This window comes from Numenius arquata, chromosome 7 (genome assembly GCF_964106895.1).
Source record: "Numenius arquata chromosome 7, bNumArq3.hap1.1, whole genome shotgun sequence".
Lineage (NCBI taxonomy): Eukaryota > Metazoa > Chordata > Aves > Charadriiformes > Scolopacidae > Numenius > Numenius arquata.
The window spans coordinates 44,287,712-44,307,699 of record NC_133582.1 but is presented as its reverse complement, the minus strand read 5'-3'; the positions used below and the strand labels follow the sequence as shown (position 1 = coordinate 44,307,699).

At 35.0% G+C, this 19,988-nt stretch overlaps 1 protein-coding gene across 1 annotated transcript in view; it reads right to left on the bottom strand.

Moving 5' to 3' along the window:
• TOPAZ1 (testis and ovary specific TOPAZ 1) overlaps window positions 1–19,988 on the bottom strand; it is a 36,613-nt gene that overhangs the window by 4,774 nt on the left and 11,851 nt on the right. The window contains 13 exon segments of the mRNA XM_074150878.1: window positions 105–270; window positions 1,980–2,080; window positions 3,583–3,757; window positions 4,789–4,855; window positions 6,337–6,452; window positions 6,734–6,826; window positions 7,028–7,179; window positions 8,270–8,333; window positions 12,784–12,921; window positions 13,555–13,640; window positions 15,108–15,220; window positions 17,561–17,622; window positions 19,625–19,755. Coding sequence (XP_074006979.1) covers window positions 105–270; window positions 1,980–2,080; window positions 3,583–3,757; window positions 4,789–4,855; window positions 6,337–6,452; window positions 6,734–6,826; window positions 7,028–7,179; window positions 8,270–8,333; window positions 12,784–12,921; window positions 13,555–13,640; window positions 15,108–15,220; window positions 17,561–17,622; window positions 19,625–19,755 — 1,464 coding nt within the window.

Below are 19,988 nucleotides of genomic sequence, written 5' to 3'. Positions count from 1 at the left end.
CTAACCATGTCCCAGTATTATTAACTTGTAACTTTTATCTGAAATAAAGATAGGAGACTATTCAAATTTAAATAAAACCCCATTTTTTTATATGACAAGCTTACCTCTCAATACCCATATTGCTCCATCCAAACGTCCAGTTTTAAGAAAAATTTCTGCAGCTTTATTAACAATTTGACATCTTGATGCTAACCTCTCTGCACCTATAAGACCTTTCAAGACTGTAAAATGTATCTGCATCTCATGCAATTTATCCAAAACCTTCCTTCCCTAGCATAAGAGGGAGAAGGGAAAAGGTCAGAGAAAGCAGTGATATCAGTGAACACAAAGTATATTTACACAAAATACAGCAGATTTAATTCGGTGATACAGCTGAATCACTTTAGTTATTCAAAAGGAGCTGGAGAAAAAAAACCCTATAGTAAAATTTGTAATGAAATTTGACTGTGCAGGCAAAAAATGCCACCAACCCATTGTTGAACTGTTCCCAGCACACTATTCCCCATAACATTATTTCTACAGTTCCTATACAATATTTTTAATATACTTTGTAATGAATTTGTATTTGATTACTTTAGTATATTAATGTTTTTACTCTTTTGATTCTATTCAGCACTATACAACCTGTAAAATTCGAAAAAGATTATTTTCCTTTTGCAGCAGAGGCATAATTGTTGAACTGAAATAATTACTCCAGCATAAGCCAACGAAAACACTGATACTTGTACCCAGGAGCACAATAAGCTGGAAAAAGTTGGGCCTCTCTGGCCAACAGTGTAACAACCAACAACTTTATCATCATATTCCAGGCTGATATTTAGACTGGTTTCCTACAGAAGCTTCCTCTTAACAACTTCTTGGTTGGCCTTTTCAGTCAAAGATGGAAGAAAGGTAGCAGTCTCAAAGATAATTAAGATCTGACCAATCTAAAAAAGATGATGAGGGAGTCAAGGTGGGATATCAAATTAATGTCCCCAGCATGGCAAGAACAGGCCGGATTCAGCACTTGTCCTGTCTGGCTGCACCTTGCTGGTCAAGCAACACAAACAAAACTCTGAACTAGACGTGTTTCAGCTCTTGCTAGTGGGTGTATCAATGAGAAGGTGGCCCATTGACACAAGATTAAGTTCAGAATGTGATCACTGACTAAAATACACTCCAAAATCATCGGTGGTTTATTTCTTATGTTGTCACTGGTCACGTTGCATTGTATAGGAGATGCAGCTTGGTACACACTCCTTCCTTCCAGGAAGAAAAAGATGAATTTAACATCGAAATGGATCTTGCTGCACTGAACTTATGATCAATACTGCATGAGCCCTAAACACTGTAAAACATCCAGTGAAAAGTCTAGTCTCTTAATCCTGGCCCTTTGTAATATTGACAGCAACGAAAGGATTATAAAGGGCATTTATTCGTGAGGTCTGAGTCTTTGCAAGTCTTTAGAACCCTAGATTCAATGGAAGAAAAGCACTTCTAGAGATGTTCTGGGGAATAAGCAGTTCACCAAGTGCAGTAGCATCCTTGCTATGCTTTTCTTCTGTCTTCCTGGCCTTATCCATTCCATTTGAGGTCAGGTTCAGAAGCATCAGTGCGGGAAACGGCCCACTCAAACTTCTGTAAATATCGCTTGAGTTGGGAGGTCTCAGAATACAGCAGTATTGCCAGACAGAAGAAAGTGACACTTCTGAGAAACAATCCCATCAGCAACTTGCCCCAGAATCTCAGGAAGACCTGTCTCCTAATTCATCCTTAGCTCAGAAAAGTCAAAAGTTGAACCTGAACAATCAAGTTTCTAGGTTGCAAGACAAAGTTATGATGGGCTCCATGGAAGACTGCTATGGACAATTAAGAAGTACTAAGCTGGTTGGGTGGCGGGTGGCACATCCAGCCGTTCAACTAGAGAAAAACAGTTTAACATTTAGAAAATAAATGACTCATTGTTTTTCTTCTAGTCGGGTTCCTATAGTCCAGTATACCTTTATCCACTGCAGTACTTTGTGGTAAGAATACATTACACTTATCCCAATCCTTCCAATGAAAATTCTGTCTTCTTCATTATGTTGTGAATTTTTTATTACTGGAAAGAAAAAGAAAAATTTTTTGAAAATTTATTTTACACGTAAATACAGGTTTAAAGAAATGACACACATGAAAAACACAGCCACTGTGAAAATATTAAATACACTTTCTGAAATATTTGCCAGTAAAAGCAGTAATTTCCTAAGTCTTAATGCCAGAAGTAGGGTAAATAACTATACTTTATTCAGACACTATTTCATAGTGTTGTGGTCTAATTCATCCATAGGATGCTTGGACACGTAATGGCATAATTTAGTAACATCATTTTTTGTGAAGTAAAAGCTTTGCCTTTTCTGGCACCAGGAAGAAATGTTGGCAATTACCAAACTGAGTAATTACAAGTTTTCCAATCATATTACACAACCACTTTGGAAGCATGTTGGTATTCAAGACCAGTGGTCTCCAAGGTGGGATGCAAGCACAACAATTCATTCAGGTGTGGGAAGAAAATATTTTTTGTACCATTAAAAAATTAAATTAAAATAAAATTTTATTGTCTATTTAAAATTACTGTCTATTTAATCTTCATCTTATCTTTTTAATTGCTATTTTTGTGTATGTTCTATGTGCTTAATGTGTTATTGCAGTAGTACATGTACATAATTTATAAATAAAAGTAAATAAATAAATTTGGGATGAATGCTCAAATATTTTTTACTGATAGAGGTGCTTTTAAGTTTGGAGCCCACCGCTCTAGGGAAGACCAACTAAGTTCCTAGCCCCAACGAAATCTTCTGTCTGTACAAGTAGAAGCTGTAACAGCTGTTTTATAATATTAAAGTCTGTGGTCATAAGGGTCATGTCTCATATCTTGAATAAACAGTCATCATGGTTTAGTAGTTAATACAGGTTGAAAAAGATCTGAGCCATCCAGTCATTAAAATGCTTTAATATCTCACTGAGCGTCAGTTTTCTGCAAGCTTATTAGGAAGAATGATACAGATATGTAAATGAAGGGGTATAGGGAGGAAAGAGGTAAGAAAACCTGCCAGAACTATTAAAAAAAAAGTAGAAGGTGTTTTGATGCCAAGCCCTTGCAGAAATTCAAACGTTATACATGATGTAACCATGTTCAATGTGTTTTGAAATATAAAAATATATGTATAGCTGTACTTACAGATCTAAAGTTTATTTATTCTATTAAGAGTTGTAACACTTCACATGGGAACACTTAATACATTTGCCTTTGTCCTGAGAACAGGACATTCTTATTAAAAGACCACGAATTTTGGTTTCTCTGCTTGATTTCACAATGCTCAAATGTCCTTCTTTCAGAACTTTCTTTAAGTGTAAGCACTGTTGATTTTACTTCCACTAGAAAAAGGGTTCTATTGAGCATTTTGACTGATTGTATTTGCACCTCAAGAAATTCTGAACATTGTAACATATAAAATTAAGTAATATTCAGAAAACAGTATATGAATTTTCTTTTTTATCTCTTTTAAAAACTCTACAACAAATAGGGATGAACAAAAAGCATTTATTGCATCTTAATTTTACCTGCATCAGCAAAATCACAAAAAGGAACTCCTGGTCTGTCTGTCTCAGAATCTCTGGTTAGTATTTCAGCAATACATAAAGACAACTTCTGAAGATCATTAAAATGTTCACATCCAGTTCTCGCATTAACATACAAAGCTCCCAGCTTCGTCCAATCACTTTTTTCCTTGCAATGCTGCAAAGAAGGCAAGGGATAAATATAAGCAAACCTGCTTCCAGAACATCAAAGAGAAAACACAGTGAAATTCAAGAGATACATCTGGGATAGACCCAAACCAGAAAAAAGACATAAATGAAATGCTACTGCCAAGAACTCCATGCTCAATGTGGCACAGTTATGTGTTGCCTAACTTGCATGGACTGCTAATCACTTTTGTCCCTCAAGAAATTAAAATCCTTTTTTCATTTATGTCATGACCCCAATTGGGGAAGCTCATAACTTATTCATTGTATTTAAGAACTGGCATTCATCCACTATTTTACAATACTTTTTTCTCCATGATGCATGCCAAATTGATGGTTATTTTCCATATGAATTAGTCTTTTGCTCGCCAGATCAATTGATGACTTTGGTGTTAAAGGAGTAAAAAACAGTCCTGGTTCTTCCCTTCTTAAATTTTGGTCTCAGGATTTATGCAGTTAAATGTGATAATATGTAAACTATATTATAATTGTTATAATATAATAAGTAATCTGCCCTTGAATATGAAAGTTGCATGTGTCCAATTAAAGATTTTTTTATAATATTTTCTTATTCTTTAAAACACCTGCTTAGTGTTGCCAATTACAGCCTTTTACAATTGTGCTGTTTTTTATACTAGATATGAAGTCTATCTGCAAAATAATATATTTAATAACTTTCTGGTGAGGAATGATGTATCACTACCAATTACAAGCACAACAAATGTAAGCATAGGAAATAATTGCTAAAAATATAAAAATTTTGAATTAGATGCAAAACCAAGATAAAAGCTACAAGTATGTAAATTAAAATACTGACATCACAGAAAAGCCAAAGACAGTTTTCCCCTGCAAGTTAATCTTTCCCAAACATGGCTTTCCATAAAAATATTTTATCATAACCTCAATATACTTAACAATAAAGGCCACTAATTTTAAATTATGTAGAAATTGCTATTTCTTGTAGGTTTAAAAGAAGTTGTGGTTTAAGTATTCCAACAGGCTGGAAGAATGCATATACTGTACCTGAATTTCAGCCACTGCCAAGTTGAAGTCAAAAAGCCAGTTCTTTTCAAAATGTCTTTCCTGAAATCTTCCATAAGAAAAAAGTATTAACACTTCATTTTAACACATCCTATTGAACTAAACTATGCACTAGCAGAAGGTGATCAATAAATTATCATATATGAACTAAAAACTGATGTGATTTTTGATCCTATTTACTACACACTATGCAAACTGGATAACGAAAACAAACATGCCAAGGTAAGTCAGTACATTTATTAAGCAAATAATTGAGCAGTTATTTTCACAGAAAATATTCCCTTGTCTCAGTAGAAGTGTAACTGAAAAGGTATGAATAAGACTTGCAATCCGTTAAGTAAATGCAGAACTGTATGGTGTGTATTTCTGACAAAAAGGTTAAAAAAAAAAAGTTAACTACATGAAAGAAAGTGCTGTTCAGCTTCAAACATCTGGGTGCATAATACTTTATTCTGATGCCACCACTGAAACAACAGGTGTATCTACCCAGTGTGATGCTATCATGTAAAGATACATAACCTGCACATGAATGAACTAACGCATGTAGCTGAAGTAGCACAGCTGCTCAGTCTTCATAGATACAGACTGTTTCTCAGTTTGTGCTGAAAACACATACACACTGAGGCAACCTGGGAGGGGTCATTCCTTTGTGAACCAGATTCCTGATCTGAAAAGTGATAAAAATTACCTCCAACATGTGTGGCAAGTTGCACTGGTAAGACACTGAGATCTGTGGCTGAAAGGTATGCTATGGGAAAAGTATGAAAAGCAGCAAAAAAATTTCTACAGTGCTTTCACTTGAAACAGTGATGGGTTGTTTTCACACAGCAGATGCTGCATGTTTGGTTTCCTCTAAGAATCAAAGGTTGCTTTACGAATCGCAAATATAGTTTCTCAACTTGTGTGTGCATGTATGATGCATGTGATACAAAAAAAAACAAAACGATCACAATCTTGTGCAAGTGAGCAGGAGACATCAACAGTTTTGGAACAGATTTGGGATGTGATTTCGCATTTTGCCCAGCATAATCCAGCAGTACTTAAAAAATTACCCTCCTCTCTAGTTGTTGTTGGCACAAGTGTTTATGCAGTTGCACAGTAAACGAAACTAGAAAACTACTTCAGATTATAACTAATCCTCTTATTGCCTAGAAGGGTTGTTGCAGAAGTACTGTTTGCTTATGCAGGCCTGAATGATACATTAAACCACGGTGTTTCTAATTTGACTACAGTTATATAAAGCTGTAGCACAGCTGGGAACAGACTGTACAACAATGATCGATATGGAAAAAACTAATCATAGCTGCGGTCAGAATCTAAGTTTCGACTTAACAATCCTTGATCTTTGAAGCACAGCAGATTGGCAGTACTTTAAAATACAATTAGGCATGATATGATAGTATTTTCATCCAAAACACTAAATTTGCATTTTCTAATTGCCTTTTAAAGTTTTTACATAAATGTATAAAAATAGAACCTGAAGCAGGAACTAGACAGATATAATTACAAAATAGCTCCTTAAAGACATACCTGGATTTTATGTTCAAAACAATATTTATTTCCTGACTGGAAACTTGCAATTGGTGAAGGAACTTAATAATATGGTCAAAATGTTCAAACTCAAGGAACATACCAGCATCAATGAGCTGTAATAACAAACAGGGGGAAGACAAGTAAGCATACAAAAAGTTGTGATCACTTACGTATTTCCAGAGGCAAGTGGCAAACAACAGTGGGAAAAGCGTATCACAATGAATCTCAGTCAAAAAATAAGGGATAAGTGGAAACCCGTACCACAAATTCAGCTAGTCACAATACAACTTTTAAAAAATACTACTGAATATTAAAGTGATATGTTTGAGTTTTAAAACAGGCAAGGTATTTCAGAAATTCCGATGAGTAAGCAGCAGTAAAATCAAACTCATACCTTATGAAAGGTACTGATTAATGGAGGCACAGCATCTGTAATATTCAAAGAGGCCACATGCTCAAAAACTTTCAGAAGAACATCTACAGATGGCTAATTTAGACAGAAAAGCACAATCAGTTTTGCAACTCTGTTCAATTAGAAAGCTTAGAAGTTTTATAATAGTAACTTTTGAATTGCTTTTTTCCCCCCCAAGTTTGAGTACCAGATTAATATTACTACAAATGGCATAGTACTTAAAAAACTAAGAAAACATGGATCAAAGATTTACAAAAATATAACAAGGTCACCTACCAGTGTATTGATTTGTACAGTTACATTCAATATCTGAAATACTTCCCGCAACAAAGAGTTCTCGAGCAAAGAAATGAGAAGATCATTCAGCACTTGAGAAGCAAAATCCACACCAGGAGTAACTTCTCTGTAATATTTCACAAATATTTGGACTGAAAAAGCAATTATATTAATTTCACTTTGGGGTAAGTGATGCTAACTGTTTAGACAAGTTATTTCCTTAAATTTTAAATGCAGTGTAGCAACCCTTAATTATCCAGGATATTATGGGACAGGGATATGGAGAAAAATGGGTAAAAGGATCCAGTTTGAATACAGTATTGACCTTACTAGACCCTGACTGACTTGTGATTGAGCTGAACACCATAAGCCTTACAGGTTTCAAGAAAGTTTAGCTGATTTGGCGCAGCGCAAGAAAAATGCACAAAACCGGGTTAGATTTCATAAGCACATCAAGGTAGTAAGGCCTTTCCAGACACGAAGCTCTAGGAAGCGGAATGCAGTGTTATGATGGTGGATGGTCTTACAACCTGTTCCAGTGCCAACCTTGACAGACACGTACCGTAGCCTGTGGGTACCCAGCGTTATCTGCATTATAATGCTCAGGATTTTAGCATGGGAATGTTACTACACAGGGTGCAACTGGATGCCACGCTCACATTGTGCTACACTCTAGTCAGCTTGCAAAAACTTAAGACTGCTCAGGACAGGTACAAAAGGAATGACTGTCCACAGCTCTTCCAGACTGAACTCAAAAGCTCAGATGGATCTGATCAACTACAGTCCCTAAAGTGTGTTAACCATAATTGTTTGCAAACATGGTAATGTGAAAGGACTAAAGCTGTTTGGGTGCTTTAACAGCACTTCATTTCAAGAGCTTAATTCTGAAGTTTTTGGATTTGTGATGTTTGGCCAGGGTGTTCAAAAGTGCCTTAACAAAATTTTGGTTATGTTAAACCTTCCCCCTGTCTCACTTACTCATTTCTACTCTCAAGTCTAGTTCCATTCAGGCCAAGTTCATTTTCTGTGGAAGTAAGATTTGTAACAACCTCCTGAGATAACTGTGTATCTAAATACCTAGCCTCAATGGGAAACTGGAACATGAAAACACATGGGATTGGATGTATTCCTTCGAACTCAGGACTTCTTAAAAGTGGCACCCATTTCTCTCCTGACAACCTATTTATTTTGCTTTAAATAAGCTAAGTATCAAAGGTACATCAAAAGCCACTACTATCATACCTGCACGTTTTAGAAGGCCTGATTCTTTGATACTAATGTATGTCCTAAGTATTGCCATGCAAATCTAGAAAAAGAGGAAAAAAATAAAATCCATAGTAAAATGTTACCTCAGTTTATGCCAAACAAAAGAAGTACCCACAAACATGAGTTCTATAAGGAAATAAGATTTACATTGCTTCTATTTAACCCATACATACTGACAAACAATGTAAGAAGGTAACTGGCTCTCTAGGCAAAGGCACTGTCAAAAGGACAGCAAATCAAACAGAAAAATAACGTAGATGAAACATTTGGGAAAGGAGCTGCTGGGACAACTGCATGCATGTGTGGGTACATACTCATAGCAAACAGAAAAAAGAATCTGAAGATATAGTTACTTTGGAATTAGTATAAACATGGCTGTCAACAAACACAGAAAGGGAAGCAAAAAGGTGAAAGTGAAAATATGATAAACAAAAATTACATGAATGTACCAACTAAGAAGTAAAAAAATAATCTAGAAATGAAGTTGGTAACACTGACCATCACAAAGAATTACTTATAAGGACACAGAAGAAAAAACTGAGAACTAACTTGATTTAATGAACCATTGCACCCCAGACCCACTTGATTAAAAAAAAATAAATTCCACACTTAGTTATTTTAAGATGTTATTTGGTATTGGAACATTCTTATCTTAACATCTTAAGCTGCCAGCTTTGTAATACTTACACATTTTGCTCCATCTCTGTAGATGAAGAAATAAAGACTACTGATATTAACTCTTAGAATTCCAAGTTAGGGAAAAAAACACCCACCCTTTCAGACACCCTTTGACACTTCTAGAACATTTACAGTCTTTCTGCACACAATGTAAATGGGTCATATTTAATACTACTTTGTGAAAAAATGAAAAATCAAGAGATAGAAAACACCCTAAATTAGTAGTCACGTAATTACAGAATTGAGTTGGGTTTATTTTTACATTAACTTCAAAATTCAACAGGATCCACTCATGGAGTTTGTTACACAGCAAATGAATTATCATTAAAGAAGATACTGGCTTGTGGCCAAGACATGTTTCTTTTTTTAAAACCATTAACCTGTTCAGATCATCAAGTCAAAGAACGGAGAAATTGTACACGTAAGCTTGCTGAATATAAATAAAGCTTATTGGTTTTATTTTGAAACAGTGTCATAACGTTGTTGAACTACAGTCTAAGACAGACCTTTCAGAAAATCATGTAGAGTCTTTGATCATTTACATGCAGTGTCACTTGGCAATGGGTTAACTCATTTAATCCAAATCTACAATCCCAGGTGGCTGAGGGCATTTCCAAAACAAACTTTAGCACATGCTTACGGCATGTAAATTAGTTTGCTTTCTTTCGGAATCTGTTTTCCTCCTTCTTTGGACTGACTCCCAAAAAAAGCCAAGATTGCATCTGGAGCTCTGACTGTTCCAAGTATTAGTGAAATTGCTCGGAAAATCCAGTTGTAGTAGTATTTAATCATGGGACACATTACGTTACATTCATAAAGGAAACTAAATGTGTTACTCATTTACAGCTTCTAGGAGGCTTCAGTTGATTTAGTTGTTTCAATTTTAAAAGGTGTTAACTGAACCTACAGACCATGTAAAATGTGAGAATCTCTAAATTTTGAGTTAACCATAATAGATTTTGAATGAAGGTACACGAAAGAGACAATTCCCATTTTCAAAAGGTAGTATACATCACACTATTCTGTCACCTATCAGTTGATTCCACAACTCATTTAACATGACAATTTAAAAAAGCATAACAAAGGGCTGTGTATCTGTATACAAGCAACCAAATGCCCAGTAAAACACAGTTCTACTACAGTAACACAGAGGTGCTTAAATTAGAAGAACAAACACCACAATTTATGAAATCCTTCATCTCCCAGTTAGTGTGCACTCTGATGTTTACTAAGGGGGAAAACCCCATGCTGCAGCCCTTAGCTCAGTGAGATCAAAACTAGGATCCCTTTTACAAGAGTCTGTTTATGAACAGTGGGGCGTCCTTGAGTGTTTATGAATCCCATGGCCACCCACAGTAAATGTGGTTGAAACTGACCAACAAGTTCAAAAATTATATAAAGGCGGTAAGCACAGTAATAAAAGGACAGTGCAACTTCAAGTCTCATTTCTTTAGGAAGCCAGATTTAAAAAAAACACCCACAAAAAAACCACAACAGAAGCATTCACACAAGGCACTGAAGTTGCAAGATGACATTAATGAAGACAGAAAACTTCCTATTTTAGATCTTGTTTGTTTCCAGTTAGAGGTTCATAGGATCAAGGAAAAAAGAGTAAGAAGTCACAAAAAGCAAACATTTATTTAGTGGATATGAGTCCAAAAAAGTTAATGAATGAGGTGCACAAAGCTAAAATAAAATCAGAGAAATACAGTTTGCATAAAGATATGTTTTCAAACCACTTATTTAACTGTGCAATTATTATCTGTGCTACAGTCTGAAGTGCCATTCAAGCCAAACTGAATTTCCTTTAATTTAAATTCATACCCACTTTCTCTTGTCCTTTCACTGAGCACCACTGAGAAGAGTTCAGCTTCATCTTCTTTACCGCCCTCCCCTTCCTCCCCATCAGATACTGATACACATTGTTAAGATCCTTCCCCCCCTTTAAAAACTTTGGGGAGTATTTAAAACAGTCTTAATATTTTGTTTACTTTACCTAACACAAAAGAGATTTCACTGTCTGAAATCAAAGGCATCTTTTAAAAAAAAATAAAAACTGGTAACTTGTAGAACTTGCTGAGCTCAAGAGTATGCTGATTTTTCATAAAAAATGATGTTTTTATGAATTAAATCACTTCGGTGCTCAATGACAACCATGAAGAGTGTTAAATCCTAGTAAGTTATGCCTTAAAGCATCAACCAGTTAGATAATGAAAAGGAAGGAATATCCATTATGGGGAAAGGTATTTCTCTTCAAAGATTCTGGTAACAATCATCAATGAAAATATAGCAGTAAGCAAGTGGACCATCAGTCTGCATAACAGTTTCCAAAGAGATTTATTTCCCCTTTATTTGACTAGATGACTTTGTTGCTGCTTTACCTGTCTTCCATTTATGTACTTTGGTGCCACCATGAGGTGCTTGGCCTATTATAATTTTTAAATGGACAGTTAAAAAAGCTAGATACATACACAAACAAACAAAACTCAGAGTATACTTCCAGACTACCAAGAAAGTAAGGCTAGGTTTGGTGGGCAGAACAGTAAGTGTGCTGGAGTGCTGCACCAAAATTAAAGTAAAATTGAATGGATTTTTAATAGTTTTAGGCAAATAATTTAATTTTTTAATGTGTCTGTATATAATGAAGCACTACAAATCACGGTAATTCATACAAACTAGCTGAAAATTACTGATACTCACTGCAGCCTGCCAAAGATATTTCAGAATTGAGGAAAAGGGAAAATGTCCCATGCAAAATTACTCTCAAATAATCTTAGTACTTTTAAGCCGTCATACATATCTTCAAAGGGTTAACAAAGCATTAGAAAAAAAAACACCACAGCTTTTTGAGACATAAAAAGGAAAAGAGAAAACATTAAGAAAAATAAACCCAAATTACACTGTTGTATTTTAATAGTTCAGACAGTATATTTAAGATATCGAGGAGATGGATGAGCTCCCTAGATGCCACCTTTTAAAAATTTTTATTCAATATTTATGTCTAACAGGTTCACCACAAGTTATTTTTCACATTTTGATTCTGTAATTTCTTAGTTACTGACGCCAATGATAAAATTGTACTTGTACCAGTAAGATGGCAGATAAGAAATAAATCTTGTAAGACCTGATGAGGACAAGTTTAGGCATTTGTCTTTGTTTTAATGTTTAGGGTTTCTTTGCTTTCAAGTAACTTACAGAATCACCTAAGTCTTGGTTTCATACAGCCAATTCCAGAATCTTATTACGTGACAGCACAATTAGCTTGCCTTGCACAGTTCTTGGAAGTATTACAGACTCATAATTTCTGTGTTAAATGGTCTGAAAACACATCTACTTTGCCCACCACTGGAAAAGTATTTTTCTTGCAAATATTATGAGAATTGTTGCACCATTTAAAGAGATTACAGCATCTTTAAACAAACATGCCCCTGTTGCATAAAACTTGCAAAAAGTAACACACCATAGATGGCTTTTGACTTCACATAAAAAGTCTGGGTTTGCTTACAGGTCTCTGAGGCTTGGGATAGAAATGTCTCAGAATCTCCCCATTCTACTACTCTATACAGCCTGATTCTGGCTCTTTTGCTGATGTCTGTTCTCTTAAAAAGCCTACTAGTTCAAAGTTCTACCATTTTTTTAAAAAAAAGAACTTTAGAAGGCCTTGAGAGGAAGAATTTCTGGACAGTTTTTTGATCCATCAGTCTCTGAAATTTACTCCCTGTCCATATATAAACGAACAAAGGAAAGGTCATTTTGTATTTAAAAAGTGTTCACGCTTGCAATCTGTTCCTTTCTTCAATAAATCTCTTTACCTTTTCATCTCCTTGTTCAGGAACATGCCAAAACCAACATTTTGCTCTTTCACACCCACGCAAAGTCATGAAATAAAATCTGCAATATTTACGGGGCAATTCAATTGTATCAAGGATCTGCTGGACTGAATGAGAAGCCTAAAACAAAATAAAATAAAAACAAGCAGAAAAAAACTAACAGCATTTTTGAAAGCAAACATGCTCATTTTTTGATGAATTTCAAAATACCTACAAATTATAAACAAAAGCAAAAAATACATGATCTACAATTAAACCTTTGAAACAACCCTCCTCTCTATACTATATTGCAGCATTTCAAAGCAGACCAGATCAATCACTTGTCATGTCATGTTAATGTCTAACACAAGAAAAATCTGTCTTGAAGACCACAGACAGAGAGAATGCAAGAACTGCTAAATGAGACTGACAATAAGTAGAGAGGAGGAAGAAAAGTGACTCCTCCATGGCTCTGGATTACAATTTGAGAATTCTGGGGCATCAATTTACCCTTTTTTAGTGCCTGGCATAATGGATAGTGTCTTAAACAGAAAAACCTTGTGAAACCTTGTCTGATTTTCAGTTCTACAAAACAATAAAGCAAAAACCATTATTTGATTTTGCTTAAGCTGGAAATAGAAATCAAAAAAGCTCCACTGTGAATAGCTGTCCCCTCATTATTGATTTTGTTCTCAGTAATTTTATTTACTCAGTGATAATATCTTCAGAGGAGGAGAAACATAAACATACATCATTAAGGATTTAACAACTCACAATTGCATTTTTTTCCATCTTCCATGGCTCACAATCTCCATAATTTTGCAATGGCATTAAAGGACTTTTTCCTGAAAATCTGTAATCTAAAAATTTAGATGAGGGCAATAAATGGATCATATAATAAAACAAATCATACTGAATTCACTCTCATTGATCTCATTTTCCTTTATATTTATAGTTCCTTCAACTCACAGTAATGATTAATGAAAATTTGACTAATACAATATAAAGCCAGTAATTTAAGTTACAGTTCTCTTAATTATCCTAAGACTAAGACTTTACACAAACTTCAAGAGTAAGCACATTTAAATTAAAAACTTCATTACTTCATCCAAGGTTTCTAATCTAACTTACAGAGATAAGAAAAAGAAATGGAATAAAAATATCCCAAAATTTTAATTTCAAAAGGAACCCCTCCACACACTTTACCAGTAATCTTTGCATTCCCACATCGCTAGCCATAAATTTAAACTATTTTTCCAGAATTGAAATAAAACCTTTCATACCCTATGTTTTAAGCAGTGCAATATCAAGCTTAAGACCAGTGTCAGTTCCTGGTTTCTTAATCACAGAACTTGGTTTTAGAACTTTAATTATTGCTGATAACAAATTTCTTTCTCTGACAAATGAATAATGTTAATGGAAGATAAAAGTTCAAATTTTCAACTTCATAAAGACTGGCAGTATAATCTGAAACTAAGCAAGAATCTCTGCCACTGTTCTCAATTCAGGAGAGTTATGTTTATAAATATCCATATTAAACAATAATTCTAAAAGCATTAATTCCCAAAACAGCTGTTGCAAAGAAATGGAATGCAACATCTATCCATTAAGTAATCAACTCCTGGTTTTCTGTCTTCTTGTATGCCAAGTAAAACCATGCATTTACGTATGGCTAAATGTCAGAGTTACTGTGTGCAGAGAAAAAGAAAAGCAAACTTTGACTACAGTTCCATTGCGTTCTGATTTCTCTGGCGGCAGAGACACTTAAGAGGTACCTGTCCCGGATGTGAAATATACCGGGTCAAAATGAAGTGCTGCTTATTAAATCTAGATCATTTCCTTGATCCAGTCTAGCGAATGCCTCACAAACATTTGAATTAGCATAAACAAGTTCTGACCTCCGGCAAGATGGGAAAATCCCTTAGCCAAGTTTTGCTGACAGATAACAACCAACCAAGAAAATCTACAATCACATTCTCTGACCGCAAATAAAGAAAAAAAAGTTACTTGCCAATAACATGGCTCAAACACAATGTGTCAAAATACTAAGAGTGCAGGCATTGCTGCACTGTTAAAGTATCTGAAAACCATAAATACCAAGACAGAACAATTGCTCTTTGACCCTACCAAATAGGATTCTACTAAAAAACCCAACCCAACTCAATCAACCTCACTAACCTATCATATGAGAGCTTGCATTTTTGCTTCTCTATATGCAAACTAAACAAATAGCAGCAGTATTTTAATAAATTCCCTAAGATTTCGTAGGTAAACAAAACACATGTAAAAATAAGTTCTGGAGGGTTCACCAATAGAGCACATGATACCATTTGTCCGGGGTTTCATCACTGTAGCTTCACTGAGGACATTTACTTTCGGGGGATGCAATGGCAATCCTGACAGCAACTCATAGTTCACAAGATCTTTGTATTTACAGTCACTGTTGAGTATTAAAAAAACAAAAATTTGTTTAACCAAATCAAACAGGTGCTTCTCCCATATACTAAATGCCTAAAAAAGGGGATTAAGTGTATAGAAGATGAGAATTTCTTCAACAATTTATACAACACTTAAAAACTTGCTGTAAATTTAAATAGCCAGTAGTCCCAACAACTTTACTTTCGTTACTCTCATTGCCTGGTCCAATGTGATTATGATCTTAGCTGAGATTATTCTCTTCTGAAGTGTAACTATATGAAATTCAATAATAAGTAGAAAAGGCAGCCGTGAATCACTTCTGTATTTTTTCAGTATGCTGACAGGAAGACTGAGATGATTTCTGTCTCCTCTGAAGAAGCATCTACTTTTCAGTAATCTTTTATGTAATATCTGCCAAGGAAGTAATCCACAAGGCTTTTGAAATCACATTTGAAGAACCAACTGTGTTCTTTCCTAATACCTGACTCTACTCGGCAGAAGACTTAGGTGATATTAAAGGGAACTCCAATTAAAGACACTTCTGCCTTTAACTATTTCCAAATATGTACTTTCCAGGTAATTAAACTATTAAACTGTGATGTTTTCCACAATAAGTTACAAATATTGGTAGCAAAACACTTAGTGATCTCTTTCTTATTTGCAAATAAAGCCCCAGGAAAAAAATCCAACCCTTTCATGAGCTCTTCTTTCCTTCTCTGCTTCAATTAAGAATCTAGGTTCAGTACAAAGGACATTTGAGCCTGCTTGCTGTTTGGAGACAAAAACAGACTTGCTATCCCCTATGAGGGGCACATTCTAGCTATTTAATACTTCTCATAGCCATGATAATTCAAATATTTCCTAAACTGCAGGCTGATTTTAATACAGTTTAAAATAAGAATGCTATGGCAGAGAAGAACAACTTCTATCTAATAAACCCAAATTCTTTAATATGAATCTTTATTTTTATTCTAGTCAATGTATTGTATTGACCTCCAGAGGAAAAAAAATCTGCAGATCTAATTACTCAAAATTTTCAAGTTACCATGTAAATTTTTTTTTATGCTTCCTCGTAATGCCAGCCTCAGATCTGACACGACAGGATTTTCATAGCATCTTATGTTCAGGATAACAATCTCAGTTCTCTTTTTAATCTAGACATGAAACTACACACAATTTTGCCCGGAACTGTAAACTATATAGCTCTACAATCAATTTCTTTTTTTAAGTAACAGCATCACTAGAAGCAGAGTTTGCTAAATAACAACAGTAACTATGTTTTCTTCTAGATGAAACTTTGCATTGAGTAAACTTGTTTTCTAATTCAAACTTTTTTTGAGTAAAACTAGAGAAAATAGTTTGACTCCGAATAAATGCCTCTTCTCTAGCTGCAGAGTGTGCTGCATTTCAACTAAGGAAGTAATGCAGTATCACTTGCACAGACATGTTTTATGCAGCATAATCTACTCAGTCTATAGCATAAAGAACTATTTATGCTACTAAAATAAATTTAAATGGGTATTTTACCAGAAGGAGGAGCTTGGAGCTCTCTAGCGGATTAATGGAAAGACGCAATATTCCCCATTTACCAGAGTTCTGGTACACTTCAAGTCTGTCACAGAATTGTGACTGGTGCTGGAAAAAGCAATACTCTGCTATGCCAGTTAAGATTTCTTGTTTATTGTGAAAATGACTCTGAAATACCTGTTATTTCTCTTCTAATTCTTAAATATTGCATCAGTTTTTCTATGAAGCCTTATTCTGCTTCATTTTTGGGCTGATGTTGAATGGAAGTTTCTTAGTCTGACACTTTAAGTCGTATGTACAATAAACTCCGTAAGCACAGCTTCAAGCTTGCAGAACAGTAAAGCACATGCTTAACTCCACATGCCATGTTTTTAACTGCCGCCTTCTACTGCTGTTCAAGTATTTGTCAGCCTGAATTTGAATGACATCTTTCAATTCTTTCATCACTTTAAAAAGTCCCAAGAGACAGAAAAGAAAGTTGAAAGTTTAATAGATTTTTTTTTTTTTTTAAGTTCTGGTAAGTGCTATTGTGGCTGGAAACATATCTTATGCTATACCCACATTGAGATGCCAAGGTAAGACACTGGCATATATTTCGTCACCAGCCAGAGGACAACATAACCTCTGTTGTCCTGTCAGGCTATGACTATACTTGTCTTTTACTTTACACAATGAAATTATATTATTTCACGTATTTATTTTCTTCATCACATAGTCACAATAACACAGAAAAATTCAGTTAAAATGCCGATGGTGTTTCTGAAAAAACATCACACTTCATTTGTACAGTAACTGGGCAATATCATAGGTTACATGAACGACACAGTATACATACCTTTTTTCAGCTTCGCACGTTTTTTCTTGTTTAACATCAGGCACTCCATCTCCAAACCTGAACTGTGAAGATATTTAAAATGTACTTTCAGATACAGCAAAGCACTACTAAGCCTTTTATGCTTTACAGTACAGACTTTAAACTGTTAGTGATGGTTAGAAGGTGTGATAATATAGTCTTGACTGTAAAAACTGTAATTTGGACTGTAGGGTTACTCTTACACCATCTTTTAAAATGGACACACTGCCATTATACTCTGTTATCTTTAAAATTGAGATTTTTAATTCGAAGAAAGGTGATATGATTGTCTTCACTTCTCTTTGCTCCCACTGATAATCTCAGCAATTTTTAGGCCCACTGCCCAATTTTAACTGCATCTGACAGATGTGTAGAAACCCACAAAAGCCATTCCATTGTTTAACGAAAATGTAAAGCTGTACTGAGGAGAAATCTAAGGCTTTTGCTCAGCTGTGGACCATGGTGAATAGGTAAAAAAATACCCACAGATAGGGAGAAAAAGGACAGCACCTAACATTTTTAGGGATGAGAATCTGAAAGGACTGATATAGAACAAAGTCATGGAATCCTGGCTTTGTTTTGTCCATTATTCATGAAGCAACTTAAACTACACGTTATTTCATGCGTAGTTCATGACAGCCAAAGAGTTAGACATGGATATGCTCTCATCGGATTTCCAAACTTCATTTTACTAGTTCCCCAAATATTTTTAGGGTTTTCTTCATGGTTAGTTTTTGTCCTTCTCACAGCACTATTAGTTGGAAAAGCCAACAAAAAAACCCCAACACCAAAAATCACCCCAAAAGCTAAAATACTTGCAACAAATGTTCTGCCATTCCATCCCCTCTCCTGGTCAGCACAGCTAGTTTTCCACCCATATACAGGAATGGGTTTAGGGCTGTAGCATGTATTTTGTGGCTTAAGTTTGGTTACACTTGAGGTTTGGGTGAGATTAGTTGTACATATTTACTGTTGCACAGTACAGAAAAGCAAACATTAGGACACCAGGAAGTAGCCCAGCTGGGACTGATCTGGCAATATTGCAACAAGTACTACACCGCTAGTAACCTATAATATTTGACAGACCCTTTTACCCTCTCTAAGAGGTCAGGGAACAAAACGGCACTGTTCACTTTGTGAATCAGATGTTAGCAGCCCCAATTCCATTTGCTGAAGGGAATATTTCTATTCTGCTTTTCAGTAATGATTTTGAGAGGGAAATTAATTCCCTACCGTTTGATTACCTTATCAATTACTTACCAGCTTTTAGCCATGTGAATTTTACAGTTTAACTTATCCAGTTAAAACCATTATCCACTCTTGAAGTAGTGGAAAACACTAAATGCTATCAGCAGCTATGTCTGAGTGGCAGTGAGATGTATATTCCAATCCATTATCAAAGACGTAAATAGTATAATACTTCAGCAAGTCTTAAAAGACCTAGACTTACTATCTAGAGGAAAGAGGACAGAGAGAGCAGAAAGGTCAGATAAAGTCAGTGAGCAAAGAAATGGCTTAATGTTCCCTCTGAACTGTCACGAAGACAGTATGTTAATGTAATGGCCCTTCTGCCCAAGTAATGAGCCACAGAATGATCCTCATCAGACGACTGCACAGCTCCCCAGCTTTCCAATACCACCCTATCCTTATGAGACTGTGTAGTGAGAAGCATTTAACATCAACTTTTAAAACTAAGTATGTTATGTAAAAATGTCACATATGCACAGTAGTACTCTTAGGTGTTCACTGGAATGGTAATTTTCATGCAGTTGGTAATACAGCATTACTGCAACAACTGATATAACAATATCTTGTTTCATTTCAAATGTGAAGAAGAATTATTGGTGACAAGTTAAAAGAAATATGTTCTGTCAAGCAAAACTTACATTGTCAATAGCACAGTAATCTATGAAACACTAATATTCTTTTTACTATAGGAAATAAAAAAAATTGTTGATAAAACAGCATTAGTAATCAAAATTATCCAATTACATGGACTATCATTTCTTAAACTATTTAGTGACAGGAAGCATGATTTCTCAGTACCTTTTCATCCATGTCATAACTCTTTAGAAGTTCATCTAGTTCTCTCAGTTGCCCATCTTCAAGAAAGTCCTCAGTAACACCTCCCAAAGGACTGCTTTCTCTGGAGGAGTTGTGGGGTTTAATATCTATTGCTGAAAATGTATAAACACTACTTTACGTGCTTTCCATGCTACAAGACAACAAAGCTTTTATTTCCTAAATATTACAAAGCCTTAATACTGATGACATTAAAGAACTCCTAGAACTTCCTAAATGTGAAATTTATATGTAAAATTACTTCACCTTTAAAGCACAAACTATTTCAAATAAATATTAAACCGAATCTGCAATTAAAATTCTATCAAAGCTGTATGTTCTGTAATAG